At 41.7% G+C, this 19,571-nt stretch overlaps 2 protein-coding genes across 5 annotated transcripts; one reads left to right on the forward strand and one right to left on the reverse strand.

Moving 5' to 3' along the window:
• The first annotated feature begins 152 nt into the window (after nucleotides 1-152).
• Cntd1 (cyclin N-terminal domain containing 1) lies at nucleotides 153-7,330 on the forward strand. The gene is made up of 7 exons (XM_020165142.2): nucleotides 153-430; nucleotides 3,532-3,607; nucleotides 3,853-4,027; nucleotides 4,962-5,124; nucleotides 5,602-5,746; nucleotides 6,420-6,516; nucleotides 7,095-7,330. Exons 1-7 carry the CDS (start codon nucleotides 262-264, stop codon nucleotides 7,263-7,265), a joined length of 996 nt encoding a protein of 331 aa, XP_020020731.1. The 5' UTR covers nucleotides 153-261; the 3' UTR covers nucleotides 7,266-7,330.
• A 666-nt stretch (nucleotides 7,331-7,996) lies between these two features.
• Becn1 (beclin 1) lies at nucleotides 7,997-19,571 on the reverse strand. Of its 4 annotated transcripts, none has more exons than XM_020165183.2 (12): nucleotides 19,445-19,571; nucleotides 19,038-19,166; nucleotides 17,412-17,479; nucleotides 15,350-15,408; nucleotides 14,618-14,708; nucleotides 14,378-14,514; nucleotides 14,045-14,239; nucleotides 12,741-12,887; nucleotides 11,124-11,273; nucleotides 10,549-10,609; nucleotides 9,570-9,712; nucleotides 7,997-8,758 (listed from the first exon to the last, which is right to left on the reverse strand). In XM_020165183.2, exons 2-12 carry the CDS (start codon nucleotides 19,162-19,164, stop codon nucleotides 8,590-8,592), a joined length of 1,347 nt encoding a protein of 448 aa, XP_020020772.1. In that variant the 5' UTR covers nucleotides 19,165-19,166; nucleotides 19,445-19,571; the 3' UTR covers nucleotides 7,997-8,589. The 4 variants fall into 4 exon arrangements, with proteins under 4 accessions (XP_020020772.1, XP_020020774.1, XP_020020775.1 ...); XM_020165185.2 differs by having other exon boundaries at nucleotides 19,315-19,571; XM_020165186.2 differs by having other exon boundaries at nucleotides 19,129-19,571.

Here is a 19,571-nt window from a genome sequence, read left to right on the forward strand (position 1 = left end):
TTGGCCCTGGCGCGAGGGCAGGAGAGGCGGGAAGCGGTTGTGCTTTGTGATTGGCTGAGGGGTCCGCGACCGTTGGGGAGGGAAAGACAGTGGAGGGCTCGAGGCTGTCGTGGGGATTAGGTTTTCCTCAGACTTGAGGCGAGGACAAACTTTGGAAGGGGCGGAGGAATCCACAGTATTGACGAAAGACTGTGGAGCGAAGCTAAAGGGGCGGTTTATAGATCCAGTGAACAGTCCCAGTGCTCCAAAAGAGTTGTGATTATGGACAGACGTGTGAGGCCAAGGTTGGCCTCCCTCAGTGACTTTCAGTTTGGAGCCGTTGCCACAGAGACCATCGAGGACGCTCTGCTTCACTTGGCTCAACAGAATGAGCAGGCAGTGCAGGAAGCAGCGGGACGGATGGGCAGCTTCAGGGAGACCCGCATCGTGGGTGTGGATGCAGGGCCAGGAAGCCGGGGTTATGGGAATCTTTGAGACACTGAATTTGGATTCAGTTTGTTTTTATTCATTCAGATAATGTTTTATTGGTATCCCCTTTACGTAAGGTGCTGGGACTACAGTGAGGAACAAGGCACACAGTACCCTACCCTTGATTTCTTCAACATGTGGAGAGTACAAATTATTGACACTGCCTGGGACAGAAGGATAAAATAGGGATATATTAGAGTCCTTGCTCTCAAACTATGCCCAATCTTTGGCGGGGAGGATAACAGGACAGATATGCAAATGACTGGGTACAGGTATAGTTGGATGAGTGACATAAGACATGTAAGACAAGCTTTTGTGGGGATTGAAAGGAGTGAGGAGGTGATAGGAAGAGTTAACTCCAGGCATTGGGGGAGATCTTGAATAAAAGGGTGACATTTTGGTTGGTTGGAGTGGCAGAAGGGGACAGCATTTCTGCTGTAATAGCATAGAATAATAAAGGGGGTATGTGGGCACAGTGTAGCCTTTGTTGGACAGAACATGTGGAAGAGCAGTAGAAGTTAAGACCAGAAAGGTGGTGTGAAAACATTCAAAGTGGAAGTTTGAATATCAAGGGGAGGAGTTTAAACTTGGTTTAGTTGGAATTCTAGAAGACATTAGAAGTTTTAAGATAAGGAACTCTGGTATGGCTGTAACTTTTGCCTCTGTAAAAACTATTTTGGATGTGATGTAAAGGATGGAAATGACTAGAAAGAGATAAGAGGGAGAAAAACCAGAGAAGCCTGTGTCAGTAGTTAGGTGACAGGGCAGAAGGAATGACAAAGGAGGGCTGATTAAAAAATATTTTGGAGGCAAAATCTAGGGTTCTAATTTGGGTGAATTTAAGAAACGAAGAAGGAAAAGATGACTATGCCAAAGGGTTGAGTCTCAGACTGGGAGTAGAAAAGCACCATTAAGAGAAACACACATTAAAATTAGAAGAGGAAATATGATTTTTGTTTGGGAAAAAGAATTGCTTTGGGTTTGGATCTACTGAGTTTAAGACACTTGAACAATATCTAGAGGAAGGTTTCCAGCAGGCTGTTTTAAAAGATCAGAACTAGAAATAAAGGTTTTCAAGCTATCTTCATAATGATATTGTTGAAATTGTGGCAGAGGATGAGCTCCTGAAAGGTGAAAAGACAAGCAAGTCAAGGACAGTTCCTTGGGAAACATTTTGTGTTCAGGGAATTGGAGTAGGAAAGAGTCATGAGGGAACTAAAAGGAATAGTTGAGAAGGTGAGAATAAACCAAGGACTTTTGGAAGGCAACAGGAGAGTTTCCAGAAGGATCGTGGTCAGCAGTTTCAAATGCCTTGGGGATATCAACAGGAATGAGTATTGGAAAAAGGCCATGAAATTTAATAATTGGGGATATTTGTAGGCTCTTGAGATGGTCATTTGGCAAACTGGGAAAGGTGAAAGTCAACTTGTAGAAAATTCAGGGGTGAATAATAAAGTGGAAGCAGCAGATGTGTATAAGCCAAGTTTTCAAGAAATTCAACAGGGATGGGATGAAGACAGATGGTGACTTCCTAAAGAGGGTGGAGGGGGAAGATCTTTTAATTAATAGTATATTTGAGTATGCTTGTAAGCAGAGAAGGTGGCGCCAGTAGCAAAAGGGGGGTGTAACCATTATCCATCCCACTAATTTTAATTTTCTTGGAAAATTAAAATGGAAAATATAAAGAAATGCCCAGATAATTCAGACCAAATCTCAAAACAAAATCACACAGCTGTATGTACATACATACACACCCCCCAAAACTAAGCTGTAAGCAAATAAAAAGACAGCCTCATAACACATAACTATGTGTTCTAGAGCATTTTGCTGAATTGTGTAATTTTCTTCAGTGTTGGACATTGCTAGCCAGATGTGGTTCCTGTATCTATGTGTAATTTGTATCAAGAAGATTGTTAAACTGTCTTGTGCTAGCTTGACTTTTATTTAACAATAAAATATGACTTTTTTCTTCTAAGAAAGTCATATTTTGTCTGAATGCATAAGATAATGTACAGGATGAGCATCCAAAAATGTGAAACTCGAGTGTCAACATGATGTGCAAAAAGTTTTGGATTTTGGAACATTTTAGATCTTAGATTTCCAGGTTAGGTATGCAAATATTCCAAAATCTGAATAAACTCTGAATTCAGAAACAGTTCTGGCCCAAGCACTTCAGATAAAGGATACTTACTCTGTAATTCTTTGCTGGTCAATGTTAAAAATTCTTAGGTCTGCAGGAGCTTTCACGGTTGAGAACTGACATTTACCCTTGTTTCCACCCTCTAATGACATTGCAAACTAAACAGAATTCTATCTAGAACTGTTCTTTCAAAGAGAAACAGAAGCAGGCTAAAATCTTGCCACGGTATCTTGCCTTTCCCACCTTCCCAATAATTCCTTCCCCCTAAATTGAGCTATGTTCCCTGAATTAGGGGATGTTTCTTCAAAACAAGTCGATCCACAGTAATAAACTTGCTCCTGGGGAGAAGCCCAGCCACCATAGATTTACCCAACAAACTGGTGGTGGAGAGGTGGTGTCCAGCTGTAAGGTGAATTGTGTTTGTAAAGCAATGGGAGTTCTCCAGAGGGTGGTGACTAAACAAACAGTATCATAAAGACTATCGAAGCTCCAGGAGGGACCTTTCTGTTTCTGCCAACATTCCACTGAAAACAGAATATAGAGGTTAGGGTTTTTATCCATCCAAGAATCTTCCTTGAAGCTTGGGGTTCCCAGCATGGTGTAGAGGCCAACTAGGCCAGCTAGTACTTTTCTGTGTAACTGGCCAAGCCTTTTATCAACTGAGACTCACAGGATGGCTCAAGAGTCACTGAGGGGGCTTGGTGAGACCTTGACTTTGGCACTGAGCTTCCCTTTTCATGTCTCTGATCTGCCTATTGGCAGCAAGGGAAACTAAGCTCAGCTTTGGTTGTTTTAGTCTCATCTTTCCCACCTTCTGACCCTCTTCTCTTAGCCCCATCATGGCTTTTACACAATGCCAAGAGTTCATGGAATGGTTTTGGTTGCATCTTGTGAATTAAAGCTCTTCTTTCCTGTTTTGGCAGAGTTTGTTTTTCTCCTGTCTGAACAATGGTGTCTGGAGAAATCTGTGAGCTATCAGGCTGTAGAAATCCTGGAAAGGTAAAACCCTGAGCATAAGGCCTTTGTGAGATATCCCCTCAGAATAGCTAATGTGCCTAAATCTTTAAAAAGTACTGTTAGGGAAACAGTTGGAACAACAAGGTACATCCTCTTTTACTTGCAAATGTAAATTTCTAGTCAGTATTTGATACCTGAGAGGATAAAATGTAGCAGAGTTTGAGGCACAAACTCCCTTTAATTTGTATGACTATAGGTTGTTTACTTTCTCCTTCCCTTCCTTACAGGTTTATGGTAAAGCAGGCAGAGAATATCTGCAGGCAAGCCACCATCCAGTTGAGAGAGAATGAAAAGACAGACTCTCAGAATTGGAGGGCTCTGAAAGAGCAGCTTTTCAACAAATTTATTCTCCATCTAGTTTCGTGTGTTCAGCTGGCCAGCAAACTTTCCTTCCATTACAAAGTAAGGAGCTGGGGTTGCTCATTGGGCACCTAAATGTTAGAAGGAAATCAGCTCATTGAAGGTGGCTGTGAGAAACCTACTCCTAAGCTAAGTGATACTACTCATGTGAAAATTCCAGAGGGTAATTATGCTTCTAAGCATACCTCCTAAACACACACACACACACACACACACACACACAATTACTAAATAGCCTGGAGTTCTGTTCCCAAAGTATAATTGCTGGACAGATGCCATTATTCATACAGGTCACCTTTCTTACCCTTGGACTCAAGGACAGTTTATATAAGGTACCTGAATTGCCAACATACCTATCAGCATTGAAGGCAAACTACTACACTTAAAAAGAATAAAAAGTTTCCACATCACTGTTCATTGCCTGTACAGTAAAGTATCACTCATTCAGTAAATATTTATTGAGTTTCTTCAGTGGCCAGATGCTGCAGTAGGAACCATGACTACAATAGTAAAAATATTGTCTGTGCTCTCAAGGAAATCATTATCTAATGGGAAAAGACACATATTATACAAACAGGGTGAAAAGGTGCTCTGATTAGTGTAAATATAGAGGCTAAGAATATACCTCATCAGCCTTGGAGTGCTGAAGTATAGAGAAAATGACTTCTTGAAGTGGGTGGAAAATGGGTGGATCCTAAGAAAAGAAGGAACAAAGTTAGGAAGGGCAGGGAGAGAGAAGGGGAAGGAAAGGGAGGGAGGTCCAGATACAGAAAGCAGATGTGTAGCATCTTAAAGAGGAAACCATTGTGGGTTTGGGAACTGCAAGTAATTCTGTACACCTTAAACATAAGGTTCAAGGTGGAAATACCAAGAGAATAGAATGGCATTGAGGTATGGGCTGGACTATGAAGGGCTTTGTACACTCTGCCTTGTATCCTGACATCTTTTTCTCCCTGTTTTATTTTTCTTTGTTCAGATAATCAGCAACATTACAGTCTTGAATTTCCTGCAGGCTCTAGGGTATCTTTACACTAAAGAAGAATTGCTAGAGTCAGAGCTTGATGTTTTGAAATCCCTGAACTTCCAAATAAATCTGCCCACCCCTCTGGCATACGTGGAGATGCTCCTTGAAGTCTTAGGTACTTTAATTGTGTCAGAAAATGTGGGTTGGAGGCTTCCATAGAAGGCAATAAATGTGCCCAGGGGTTTGGGAACCTGCCAATGAAGTACAGTAGGAAACCTGATGGTCTCTGAATAACTGAAAAAGGTGCTCCCTCTAGGAAATGAGGAAAGTAGCCAGAGGCCTCAGCAACTGGTTTCTATTTGGACTCACTAGGCACTTTCTTATTGCAGGATCAAAGAGCTGATTTTATGGAGATGCATAAGATAAGAGAGGAACAAATGTACTGTAATTGTATACATACTATTGATGGAGGTTTCTCTATCTGTCCCTTTGTCCTTTAAAATTGACTTTCTGCTAAACAGGTTTCTTATCATAGAACATAGCAACCAGGAAGCACATTAGCAGCTAAACAGCTTTATATCATAAGACAACGGTGGCAATTATCAGAGAATACCCGGTTCATGCTTCCTTCCATTCTCCACACTCCATCTAGGATACAATGGCTGTTTGGTCCCAGCCACACAGCTACATGCAACCTGCCTGACCCTGCTTGACCTGGTTTATCTTCTGCATGAACCCATATATGAGAGTCTGCTGAAGGCTTCAATTGAGAACTCCACACCCAGTCAACTGCAAGGGTAAGCATCTACAGTAGGCTCCTTCCAGGAACTGAGAGAGGGGAAACAGCTCACTTACCGAGCACTTGCCTAGTAAGTTCAGTATCCACCATTGCAAAACAGAAAACAAAGCAAAACAAAAAATGGGGGAATGGAATTACCTTAGATTACTCGGTTCTCATTAACTTCCACCACATTGTTTGGATGCATATGGCTGAGCCCAATCAGGAAAACCCAAAGACTTTTACTTTTAAACTCCAATTGCTTCAAGTAATTAATATACTTCCTAGTTCTTCCTTTATAGCCATTTATAATTTGAAATTACTGGACTGCTTTTATGGCCACTTGGGAAAAAAAGCCATTCATTCACAGGGATGTAACTTGGACAAAAGTATTTGATTATTTTAAAGTCAAAATGGTCAAAAGCCTCACAGTTACATTTGTTAGGGAGACAGATGGAACAACAAAAGGACTATAAACCACGCAGACACAAGGCCCATGTTTTAATCCCAGCTGAGGTGGGGGAAGATGAGAGAGTAGATTAATTAGCTATTACTTAATCACTTCCTTCCATGTCTTAAAAAAAATCAAGATGATCAACATAAACAATTCATAGTTGAAGTTCTATGACCCTAGAATTTGGAAGATCTTGTTTCATTCTAACTGTAAAATTAATATGGTTTTAATCACTCAGGGAAAAGTTTATCTCAGTGAAGGAAGACTTTATGCTGCTGGCAGTTGGAATCATTGCAGCAAGTGCTTTCATCCAAAACCATGAGTGTTGGAGGCAGGTATGCGCCACAGAGCAGGACCAGCATGGCCAGAATTCATTTAATAGAAAGCTGTCCTTCAGACGTTAAAAGAAAACAGAAAAAACCTACAGAAGATAAGTGCCAAGACCTGGGATCAGGATGATTGAGCAGGATTTGAGAGGGTTGAAAAACTAGGGCAGGACTAAAATGTTTTCTCCAGTTTTTCTCTATGAAACTGAAAACAGAAGTCCAAGTTCAGCTTGTTAATTTCCCTTTATGATTATGATCCACTATTATGTTAAAAGTCCAATAAATATTCCCTCTTTCCCCAAAAATGAGAAAGTATCAAGCCCAAATATCCCCTATTTCATAAAACTTATCTCCAGCAGAGAGAAATAACAAAGTTTCCATGCTAACGCTATCAGGGCAAAGGTATCCTTATGTCATTTGGCCATTAGCAAACATTTGAACCTGTATTTAATCCTCCCTGTACTTTCAGAGAAATGAAAAAGTTTGTTTGGCTTGAGAGAATAAGCAGTGTGTGTGTGTGTGTGTGTACATGCACTAAAACATGTTGAGGTTATTTAATAATAAGAAATCTGTCTCCGTTTCTGAAGGTTGTGGGGCATTTACAGAGCATCACTGGCATTGCCTTGGAGAGCATTGCTGAGTTCTCTTATGCAATCCTGACTCACAGCGTGGGAGCCAACACTCCAGGGCAACAGCAGCCTGTTCCTCCCCACTTGGCAGCAAGAGCTCTGAGGGCTGCTGCTTCTTCTAACACATGAGGCAGGCTGAACCCACCAAATATAAAAAGCCTTCCATCACTGTATTCCCTTTGTTTACTTTCATACTCAAGGTACAAAAGTTCCAACTTTCTTTTGAACTATATTTTGTATTCCAATTTCATGCATACTTTTCTGCATCAGAGAAAGAGTTAAGCAGACAAGCATGTCATTTTTTGTTATATCAGACTAAAAATGTCAAAGAGATAGGAGAGACATTAGTGAAGTTGGTTCATTTTTGTTTAACAAGACATTATTGGATTTTCTTTAACTTAATTTCATTAATAAGAAACATCAAACATAGAGGTAACTATTAACCAGGGTCTTAAAAACAGAGACTATCTGAGTGACCTTGGCTAAATATCATGGTAGTAGCATTTATTTCTCCTTAGTATCTCTGTTCTGTTATTTTTTATTTTTATTTATGTATTTTTTTGAGACTGGGGTTTGCAAAGCCAGGTGCTCTACCACTTGAGCCACACCTCCAGTTTTTATTTTTTTTTCAGTACTGATGTTTGAACTCAGGGCCTTATGCTTGCATGGCAAGTTCCTTACCACTTGAGCCATACCCCAGCCCCGGTTTCTTTCCTTGTTTTTTTTTTTTTTAATAACTAAAATGTCTCTAAGCATGTTTCAACAGAATTTCCACATAACTGTACTTGAACTCAGTTCTCCCAGAACACAAAGTACTCTAATTTAGTTAAAAAGAAAGCCAACATTACACCTCACAGTAATTATCAGACTGTAGCAAATCTTTTATTACAAATAATTAAATCTTTCCATGTCCCAGACAGTATCAAACACCGTTTCATAGCTCTAACACATAGCAGAGTAAGCATTCAGTACTAGAATGGAGGGGAAGTGTTAAATTACAACTTCAGACCACATGGAATGGTGGTCAGAACATAGATGTCATTTTCCCATGTTACCCAACTGTGCACCTCAAACATTTAATTGTCTCAGTGGAGACAAAAATTTCGTATTTTAAGTGTAGGCAGGTAAAGAGAGATAAAATCCAGTGAAAACATATCTATCTCAATTCAACACAGATTAAAAAAAAAAGCAAACTTAAATTAGTAGTTTTTAGGGGAAAGAGGGAAAGGCATGAGGTTGAGTCAAAACTATGACAAGGGAGGAGGCTGTACATGGCATGTTTAGCTCTGGAAACTATCTGTCATACTATATTTTAAAATAAAGTGGCTTTTGTGGATTTTGTCTCTTTTGGTATTGTAAACATGTGCTGTTTAATATTACCCAAATTTAAAGCATTTTTTCAAACAAAATTTAAAGCCTTTAAGGCAAACATCACCTAAGAAAAACAAGAAAATCATTTGTTATAAAATTGTGAGGATACCCAAGCAAGACCCCACTTAAGATTTGTTAGCATGAACTTGAGAGCTTTTGTCCACTGTTCCTCAGAGTTAAATTGGGTTTTGATAGAATAGGAGCCACCGCTGCCTCCTGTGTCTTCAATCTTGCCCTTTTCCACATCCATCCTGCAGATGGACACAGCAGAGCTCATTAGTAACTGAGATCTTAGTGAAGTCAGTTCAGGCAAATGGGCAGGGACTTGCTCATGGGACCATTCACGTCACTTTATCTAATAAAGAACTCTTGGCGAGGAACGGTAGTGTATTTTGGATTTACTTGAAAGCCCAAAATCAAGAAGGCTGTCACAAGAGCCTTATTGTCATTGCAGGGCACAGGAACAGGATACACACCCAAACAGATGAGAAGTCTGGAACAGGGGGTGAGTGAGGGTTATAACACTCTCTGTTGTACTAGGCAACTCTGAACTCATGGGGGGAAAAAGGAGGCAGAAGAAAAATGTTTTGTTTTAGGGTGATAGGAGCTGCTCAACCTTATTTATTTATTTAGAGCTGGGGTCTCCCTATGTAGCCCAGGTGAGATTATAGGCATGTACCACCACACCCAACACTCAATCTTATGCTTTTGAACTAGGGTTTCTATCATGGAGTTTCAATATCTGACCAAAAAGCATTTGTGTGTATTTCCAAAGACTTCAAGGAGAAACCTTCCTAAAATTGGAGAACAGGCTTGAGCTCTGTGCTAAGAAAATTTCCTAAACCACCCAAGACAACATTCTTTTACTCCAGAGACCAGGTGGTCACACTGTCCTGCTTGCAGGGTTGGATCAGTTTTTGCCCATCAGTGTCATGTAATTCTGCACCATTTTTTGCTTTCCCACCATTTACAGTACATGATTTTGCCTTCATTTTTACTGTCCCTTTAATTTTATTCAGTTTGTTCCCACTACAAGTTCACTGTGCATTTGGGGATACTGACCTGTAGGGAAGACAAAATCGTGTTTCACCTTTTTCTACCTCTTCTTTGAACTGCTGTACACAGTCCAGGAAGGCCACCATTGCATGGTCAAATTTGTTGTCCCAGAAAAACCGCAGTCCCCCAGAACAGTATAATGGCAGCTCCTATCCAAGAAGAGAGAATTGATTATGGGTGTGGCATCAAGACAGGCTATCAGAGATGGTTTCCAGTCCTATCAATCAACTCATGTTCTGTCTGAATCCTCTGGAGATAAGCATTTAAGCAGGACTCTATCCTTCATTCAGGATGAATGAACAACAGTTACAGTTGTTCATAATCTTGAACAACTGCAATTAACCTTTGGGCAAATAACAACACACCTAGAACTGCTTCCCTACCAGTAAAAATATACTGAACTTCTACCTCACAGTGATTCCTTCTCCATCCTCTGATTTTCCCATATTCCTTCTCAACAGGCTGTAAAAACCTAATTTTTCTCTGTAAGTCCCAAAGAGCTGAACCTGAACAAGATGTTGAAGCGTTTTTTTTGTTTTTTTTTTTGTGTCACTGGGGTTTGAACTTAGGGCTTCATGCTTGCAAAACACGCACTCTATTGCTTGAGCTACGCCTCCAGTCCATTTTGCTCTGGTTATTTTGGAGATGGCGGGCTCTATAACTTATTTGCCCAGGCTGGTCTTAAACCTCAATCTTCCCTATCTCAGCCTCCCAAGTAGCTAGGATTACAGGCGTGAGCCACTGGTGCCCAGCAAGACATTGACTTTTTATGAGGTATCTCAGTCTGAGAATCTGAATAATGCAAATTTCGAAACAACCCCTACCCCCCACCCCTGTCCCCATGCTTGGGGTCAAATCCAGAGCCCTATGCACGCTAGGCAAGTGTTCTATTTCTGAGCTACACTCCCCAGCCTCGAACCTACACCATTTTGTTATGAGTAGTAGCAACTTTATAAACCAGTGAAAATAGGGCCTCCGAGAGTACCTTAGATTTGTCTGTCAGAGACTCCAGATATGAATGATTTCCATAAGGAACAAGTCGATACCTAAAATGGAGATACAGACAAAGAAATGGATACAGGACTCCTCCTAAAGTCATTATTGGGAAGTTGTAACCCAATGATTTTCAATCCGCATCCTACTCAAGGTCTTTTATTGTTCCCAACCCCTTCCCCCACCTCCCCATAGGATCAGTATTTAAAAGACTTTGTTTACCATAAAAATTACATTCATTATGTAACTATCTGTGGGAGTCCTTCATAAACTAAGTTATGTTTTGGTTTAGATTTAAAAAACAAAAACTGAAATTTTCTTGAGGAACACTAAGGTTCTAGAGACTGCAGTTTGGGAACTACTGCTAAAGTCCCCAGCTTGGTGATTGTGCTATCAGTGGAAAGAGCCCTGTGATAAAGGGAAAACCACATGTACACAGCCTCTAACAGCAGCAAACTCTCAATCTACTGGTAGCAAGGGCTCCTGACAGAATGAAGAACAGTACCAGGTGGGAGATTCAGATTATGTCAAAAACACTGCTCCCCACAGAATAGCTGTGTTTCTTACCTCTGAAATTTCAGGCCCATCTTATTGGCCAGGGCATGGAGCAACAACACTGTCTGGCCCCAAGCAGCATTAATCTCATTCCATTCCACAGGAACACTGGGTAAGCGACCTAGTCTGAAGTTATTGATTGTGCCAAATTGTCCACTGTGCCTGTAGAGGAAGGCATAAGGGTGAGGGACCAGACACAGAGATTACTAAAAACTTTTGAGATTTCCCACTCTCACTCAAAAGTTAGCATAAACCTCTCTTCTTATCTTTAGATTCGTATATCCAAGCTCTACTTGGTATTTTAAATACATGCCTACAACTTGAGGCATTATCTTTCACCCTGTTGCTCAGATGCCAAAGTAGAAACCTGGGTGTCATCTGTGACTACTGCCAGCTCCCTAGCCTAGAAAACCATTAAGCTCCACTGATTCTGTCTCTTACATCTCTTAAATCTGTCCACCTCTCTCAAACTTAATACTACTATTCTTTTTCCTGTTTAGATTCCTATCAACAAATCTCCTTAACCTCTTCCCCCCAAATCATTTCTCAAATTGTAGGTAAAACTACCATTCATAAATACAAATGAATTCCTGCCTAAAATGCTTTGATTACTCTCTCTGCCTTTTGGATTGATTCCAAACCCCTTAATGACACCTATAAGGTCCTTAGGAACTGGTAACTCTCCAGTTTCATATCTGGTCACTCATCCCTTTTCACTCAGTCTTAAGTCACGATAAGCTCCTTTCATTCCTGTTTCTTTGCACATGATGTTCTCTCTGCCAGGAATAATTCCCTACAGTAGACATCTACTTCACCTCTCAAAATGTCAACCTTCTCTGGGGGAAGCTTTCCATTCAGCCAACCCAAACTGGGTAAAGTACCTTTATGTATTCTCACAGCATCCTGGGCCTACCACTATCACACTGTATTACACTTGCCTATTATTTATCCGTCCCTTCCACCAGATAAGAAGTAACTGAAACGTAGACTGAATATTATTTGCTATGGCCCTTCTGAACCTTAGCACAACACCTACCACACTGCAGACACTCAAAAGTTATTACTTAATATTAAATAATATCAAATTAGTTAATATCAAATAAGGCTGGGCGCTGGTGGCTCACACCTGTAATCCTAGCTACTTGGGAGGCAGAGACCAGGAGGATTTCGGTTCAAAGCCAGCTCAGGCAAGTTGTTCCCAAGACCCTATCTTGAAAATACCCAACACAAGTAAAAAAAAGGGCTGGTACAGTGGCTTAGCTGGTAGAACACCTGCCAAGCAGGCATGAAGCCCTGAGTTCAAATGCCAGCACAGGAAAAAAAAAATCAAATAAATTAATACATGAATAAGTCTGGGGGTAAGAAATAAACAACAGGCAGCTGACCAGGTTCTCATGGGACTGGAGAGTTCAGAACTTTCCCCTTCTTTGGGTGGGTGATATCACCAACACCTAGAATTCTATTCTAATCCCAATTATAACAATCTCGTTACGAAGAATGATAGAAACAATCTAGAGTGAAGATAACTTACAATTTCTAGTTTGGAAGAGGTAGGCACCCTAACTTAGTGCTAAACAGCTAAGGTCCAGATCTGCAGTGAGGCATGCCCCACCCTCCACCCCTCCTTACCAGATGTGGAAGGTTGCATTAAAGACGTTGGTTTTCTTCAGCTTGTCCAGCTGCATCTGGGCATACCGCATCTGGTTTTCTACACTCTTCAGCTCATCATCCAGCTCCAACTGTTGTCTTTTAAATTCACTGTATTCCCTCTGATACCTGTAAGGAGCCAAGGGGGCAAATGAAAGCTGTTAGTTTGGGGGCTACAGTTTCTTTTTCACCAGGCCTCTGAATGATTTACTGTAGTAATTACAGATACATCTAGTTACAGAATTTTCTTCTTTTTTTTTTTTGGTGGGGTTTGAACTCTCAGGGCTTTGGGCTTTCAAAGCAGGTGCTCTATCCCTTGAGCCACACCTCCAGTCCATTCTTGCACTGGTTATTTTGGAGATTGGGTCTCCTGAACTATTTTCTGGGGCTGTCCTTGAACCACAATCTTCCTGATTTCAGCTTCCCAAGTAGCTAGGATTATAGGTCCACCAGCTCCCAGCCAGAATTTTCTATATTTAGCATAGATCCCTCTTAGAGGAATATATATGCCCTAGCTGTTTTGCTTGGGGGGGACAAAAATGTCTCCAACTTCCAGTTGCCCATATGCAAAAAGGTAGAGAGGGTAAAAGTAACTCTTCTTAATTTGGACAAAAACCTCTTCTATTTTTGATCTTTTTCAGAATTGAGGTAAATGAATTAAGAGGGGCTTCCTCCATGAATTGGTCATAACAGGCTTCTGTAACTTCACTTCAATATACTATTATCCTTTAAGTAATTAATATATACAATTTCCAGTGAAACTTGTTATACGCTACTTGGAAAAAATTGACCTTCCCCTCTATTCAACTTTATTTAATGTGGACCTTATATCTCTTCCACTAGACAGAGGGTTCGCTCAGATCAAAAAGATTCGTGAAATTTTTGAGCTGGAGGGGAACAGGTATAGGCTAACATGCTTATCCTTCCAGATGATGGCTGCAAATTGGCTGACTTATCCAAACAAGCCCCTTCCTTCCAGGACAGAGCCAAAACTATGGCCCTGTTGCTCACACTCTACTTAACCAACACCTTTTTTTCACTTGATCATACTGTCCCTTCACAAATAACCCTCCCAACAATCCTCTAGAAACAGGGTCTGGAAACAACATGCAGGATTTGGAGCAGACATACTGCCAAATGACAGCTCACTGCAGCTTACAAATTAACCAGACACATTCAGCTGGAAGCCATTCCCTCTCCTAGAGCTTTGAGGATAGCAAGCATGAGGCTCTGAGTTCAAGCCTCAGTACCGAGGGAAAAAAAAAAAAAGACAGAAGAGCACTCACTGAGCTTCCTCCTGATCCAGTCTCTCGGCCTCAGCCTGGACCTTTTCCAGATTTTCTGCCACTACCTTGCGGTTCTTTTCCACATCTTCCAGCTCCTGGATCAGCCTCTCTTCCTCTAATGCCAGTTCCTTCAGCTCCCTCTGTAGCTGTTCACTATCATCTTCATTCATTTGCTCCAGTATCTCCAAACAGCGTCTGCCAAGGACACAGGCAGAGTACAGTTACCAGAGAGAACCTGTCATTACATGTGCCAAAGTGGAGCAAAGCTCTTGAGTCTCCCAGTCTCCCAGACTCAGGTTTGAGTTGCTAGGCCCTGACTGTGGAGGCACTCACTTGTAGTTCTGACACTCATTTTCCGTGACATTGAGTTGAGTGTCCAGCTGATCTAAAAGAGTATCTGTGCATTCTTCACACAGTGGGTGATCCACATCTGTCTGGCCCGACATGATGTCAAAAAGGTCCCCAGTGACCTGGAAGCATGGGAGAGTCAGGGCAGGGCTTCGCCTATGCTACCTGCCCAGCCACCCCCTCTAATGGCCAAGCGTGCTTAACACTGAAGTGAGGCCCACTTGCCTTCAGTCTTCGGCTGAGGTTCTCCATGGTGCCACCATCAGATGCCTCCCCGATCAGAGTGAAGCTGTTAGCACTTTCTGTAGACATCATCCTGCAGACAGCCCCCCGCCCACGGGCCACGTGAGGGAGCAGAGAGGCCTCCTCCGCCTACTGCGCTGCCAGTGGCAGAGACTCTCAAGCACTGGCTGAGGAGCCTCAAGGCACATACCCACTCTATAGTCCAACTGACCTCCCAATGGTACCTCTCTCCCAAGAGAAGGCCATATTGGTCTTCCACATGGACACTCAACACAAGGTTGGCCTAGATGGACTAAGGGAGCATCAAAAATTGATGTGTGTGTCTACAGCAAAAAAGGAAGGAGACTCAAGAAAGACCATTTTAAAATATTACACTCCTCACCAGCAAACTTTACCTGTTGCATCGAGAACTAAAAACCTGAACATCTAACCTTTGCCATTTTAAAATTTCTTGAGAGCCCATGTTATCAATTACTCCCTCAACATTTCTCAATCATTAGAGCTACTATCCCTTCCCAGGTGTAAATGGCTACATGCAAAACTCAATACTGCAAGATGATGGGCCAGGTATGAGGGAATATATTTTTTCTAAAAGAACCAAAAGGTTAGGTGATGATTCATCCTAATCACCTAGCTCCAAGTCTTTAATTCCTGGGTTCAAGTAAAATTCTACTGGCTTTGGCAAGGAACAGGGGGCTGAGGAGTAGTAGGCACCTGGCTGGGGGGATGAATCTGCGAGAGACGCCATCCTGGCGAGTTTCAATAAATGGCTCCTGGGAAAGAAATAAGAGGACATTAGAATTCTGGAAGCTTAGAGATGGAGTCTATTTCCCAAACAGCCTCAGAACTATTTGGCTTTACCCTTTATTGATAACCACAAGACATGGTAAACCACAGAGACTTAAGAAATGGGTATTATGTAGTCAATCCTTGTATTTATGAATTAAAAAAGTACCAACAGTACAGATGTCCTGTAAGTCCCATTTGACTTTTTTCTCTTTTTCTTTTCTTTCTTTTTTTTTGGGGGTGTGTGTGGGGGTGGGGTAACAGCATTTCCTAACTATGTTATACTCTACTAATAGAAAAATTTGCATTTTTCTCAACATTTACCAGTCAGGTATAAGGGAGAGGATGCCCCAAATCATGGTATAAGGAAAAAGCCATATCAGATTGGAAGTTTGCATGGCATAGACAAAGTAGGTAATTTGTTTTCAGTATTTTGATATAATTTATATCAGCCCCTTATGCCTCCGTGCTGATGGCTTTCTCTGGCCCCTGCACCTCCTATAGAGGGTGTTGGCTAGAACTAATAGCCAACACCTGAAGCCTTCCCCCATTGACTGACAGCAGGGGTGGCTAAATACTCCAGCTCCCTTATTACTTGAGCAGGACAAACCTCATGTGTGTATTTGATGCCATCTTACAGAATGTCGCTCTACAGGATGGAACTCCAGCTGTCCACAGGTGTTACTGGCTTGATCATGTCCCCTTCATTTCCTTCCCTTTCCCATCTCACATCCCTGCTTCCTACTGGAGTTTTCTGGGATTCCCTCCCAAATAAATGACTGATACTTTAAAAAAAACAAAAATTCTTATGATGTCTATCTTTGGCAATGCAAATTATCACTGAAGTTACTGCAGTTTAATAATGACGTGTTCTCCAGCTGGAGGTGTAGCTCAAGAAGTCGAGTGCCTCCCTTGCAAGCAAGAAGCCCTGAGTTCAAACCCTAGTACCAGCTGGGTGCAGGTAGTTCATGCCTATAATCCTACCTACTCAGGAGGCAGAGATCAGGAGGACATTGGTTCAAAGCCAACTTGAGCAAATAGTTTGCAAGATCCTATCTCAAAAATACCCAACACAAAAAAAGGGTTGGTGGAGTGGCTCAAGTGGTAGAGTTCCCGCTTAGCAAGCATGAGGCCCTGAGTTTAAACCCCTAGTATTGCCAAAAAAACCAAAACAAAACATGTTCTAACACTGACAATCCTTTTTGTCTAGGGTAATCAACTCACTATCCAAACCAAGGTACTTTTGGAAATGGAGAACTGATGTGAATAACTAGAGTAACAGGTGAAAACCAAGAATGCCCATCTCTGGTTTACAGTCACATTTTTGTTGTTGCTATGGGGCTTGAACTCAGAGCCTTATGCTTGCTAGGCAGGCACTCTGCCACTCGAGCCTCTCTGCCAGTTCTGTGTTGGCTGTTTTTGAGATAAAGCCTCATTGTTTTTTTGGTTTTTTTTGGCCTGGAGTGGCCTCAAACTATGATCCTCCTGACTTCTACTCCTGAGTAGCTAAGATTACCAGCATGAGCCACTGGTGCCTGGCTATGGTCACATTTTAAACGGATGCTTTATTCAATAATCCTGTAATTTTAGGTATACTTTTTTTGGGGGATACTGAGGTTTGAACTCAGGGTTTTGTTCGCACTTGTGAGACAGGTGCTCTACTGCTCGCACCACACTTCCAGCTCTCATCCCTCCCTTTTTTTCTTTTTAAAATTATAATCAGTTGTACTTCTTTTTTTTTTTTTTTTCTGGTGGTGGTACTAGAGTTTGAACTTGGAAGTTGTGTCCCCAGCCCAGGTGTACTTGTATACCTCCAATGATCCACAATGAACTGATCATGTAGAATCTCTCTTGTAAACCAGACTCTGTTAACCCCCAAAGTCCAGGGGCTTTAGGAGGACCAAGTACCCTACAGAAAATGTGCTTTCATATCAAGTCTCCCACTTAGCATATTTATTATATGAGGATAGGGAAAAGGCATTTCTATTACCTCTCCTGAGTTAGCCTCTTCCTCCTGGGTTTCTCCTGGTTTCACCTGGGCTGTGGCAAGTACAGGAGCTAAGGGCAAGAAGAATACTGAGTCAGAAATAGTCTTATCAAAGCAGGAGGCTTACGAAACTATTTTAAAAGATCTGAAAAAGCCTCATCAGTATCCCAACCCTTAATTTTTTCTTATATAATTACATAAATAATCAGTTGTCCTTCCCCTCTCCCTGTAAAATCAGATTAATATTAAAAATTTAGAGGGGAGAAATGACCCAAACAATGTACGCACATGTGAATAAATGAATAATAATAAAAAAAATTTAAAGCCCTAGTAGTATCACAATTATTTTTGAAAGATTCCTTATTTTTTTAAAGTACTTACAGATATATTTAGAGTTTTTATATGTTAGAATTATTTTTTTAAAGTACTTAGAGATACATTTAGAGTCTTTATATGTTAGAATTTACTTCAAAATAATTCATGGTGAGAGGAATGGATGGAGCTACAGATAAGCATGATTAAACATACTGATAATTGTTGAAACTACATGATGGGTTCATAGGGACTCACTATCTACTTTGAGAATTTCCACCATGAAAGTTAACATCCCCTTCCTCCTAGAATAACCGAGAATAAACACATGGGAACTTTCTGGGAAAATGAAACTTTTCTACATCATAATGGTCAGGATTACATGAGTGTATGTATTTGTCAAAAATGTATAGCTAGGAGACTAAGGGGTGTGGCTCCAGTGGTAGAGTGCCTGTCAAGCAAGAATGAGGCTGAGTACAAATATCAGCACTGAAAAACAAAACCCAGAATAATTAAAAGAGGGATAGATGGTGAGTGGAGGAGTGGGTAACATAAGAAAGGCAGAAGGTGGCTAATTGTTGAAGCTGATGGTGGGTACAACAGAAGTCATTATGCTCTTTTCTTGACTATATGTTTGCAAATTTACAGAAGAAAAAAACTTAAAAAATCAAATAGAGTTCATTCCACTCAGAAATATCAGGTAATAATAATAATCTATTGAGTACTACTTGCTCAGCATACTCCTAAGTATTTATGTGCAGTGCCATAGTTGATACTTACAACCATCTTATGAGGTAGTTTTACAGTTTAAGATAAAGAAACCAAAGCTTAAAGAGATGCGTGACAGCCAGGGTTTGCAGGACGCCACGAGCTTATTTAATTTTCCTATTCATCTGTGTCTCACTTCTTGGGACTTTTGAAACTCTACTCTTCCATTTAGCTGGACCTCTCTGAGCCTCAATTCCTCATCTGTATAATGATGTAATGATGGTACTTCTCCACAGGGGTTGTTGGAGGGACTAAATGTATATAATGCACCTGACATACAGTAAGTCCTCAACAAATGCTGTTTATTATTACATGCACATATTCCTTCACTGTGAGACAGCAGACTAAGGGACAGAAAACTAAGGACCTTTCTTTTGCAATGAATTCCTTCGTGTTCCTGATGAGAAAACAGGGACAGAGAGATGATGTGACTTTCCTAAGTTCACATGACGAGTCTATGACAGTCTATATAGACTAGCACAAGACCTGTCTCCAAAGCTGCCCACTTTCTGCGTTCTTGACCACCCTCTTTCCATGGGTCTCGCTGACCTGTGAGCTCCTGGATTGTGACACGGTCCAGGATCTTGAAGCTCGTGTCCAGTTTCAAGGGCTGGCTGCAGCGTTGGCATACGAAGCTCACCTGCATGGTGCTGCTAGACGTTTTAGACCCTTCCATCCCTGCGGCAGTGGAGAGAAGGCGATGTTAGGAAGAATCGCGCCCCTGAATCTCCGGCACGCGGCTATCACCTGCCATGGTGGTGGTGGTGAAGGGAAAAAATCCTGGCCGGAGTTGTTCACTCTGAGAGTGGTTGGATACCAGGCGAACCTGCTTCCGGGGCAGCCCTGGCAAAGGCAGTCTGGACGCCACGATCAGCGAAGGGGCTGCAATAGGGGCGTCAGGGTTCCCAAGTTGTTCCTTCTAAGGTCCAAGTTCAGCCCCCCACAACGCTCTTCACCTCAAGACCCCGGATCTTGCACTCAGGACCGCTCTACCGCGGGGGCACGGTGGCCTCGGGGAGCCAGGCCTCCAGAACTGCCATCGCCCAGTCTTCAGCTACTTCCCGGTCCCCCAGCGGAAGACTT

This window comes from Castor canadensis, chromosome 11, assembly GCF_047511655.1.
Source record: "Castor canadensis chromosome 11, mCasCan1.hap1v2, whole genome shotgun sequence".
In the NCBI taxonomy this organism is placed as follows: domain Eukaryota; kingdom Metazoa; phylum Chordata; class Mammalia; order Rodentia; family Castoridae; genus Castor; species Castor canadensis.

Bases quoted from the DNA above. Each gene is read 5' to 3' on its own strand.
- Cntd1 (XM_020165142.2), top strand. From the start codon at position 262: ATGGACAGACGTGTGAGGCCAAGGTTGGCCTCCCTCAGTGACTTTCAG. The intron at 431-3,531 runs GTGTGGATGCAG...CTGTTTTGGCAG, and splicing joins CAGGGAGACCCGCATCGTGG to AGTTTGTTTTTCTCCTGTCT. The intron at 3,608-3,852 runs GTAAAACCCTGA...CCTTCCTTACAG, and splicing joins GCTGTAGAAATCCTGGAAAG to GTTTATGGTAAAGCAGGCAG.
- Becn1 (XM_020165183.2), bottom strand. From the start codon at position 19,164: ATGGAAGGGTCTAAAACGTCTAGCAGCACCATGCAGGTGAGCTTCGTA. The intron at 14,709-15,349 runs GTGCCTACTACT...GGCTGTCTGCAG, and splicing joins AGATTCATCCCCCCAGCCAG to GATGATGTCTACAGAAAGTG. The intron at 8,759-9,569 runs GTCAGTATCCCC...GTCCATCTGCAG, and splicing joins CGATTTTGTCTTCCCTACAG to GATGGATGTGGAAAAGGGCA.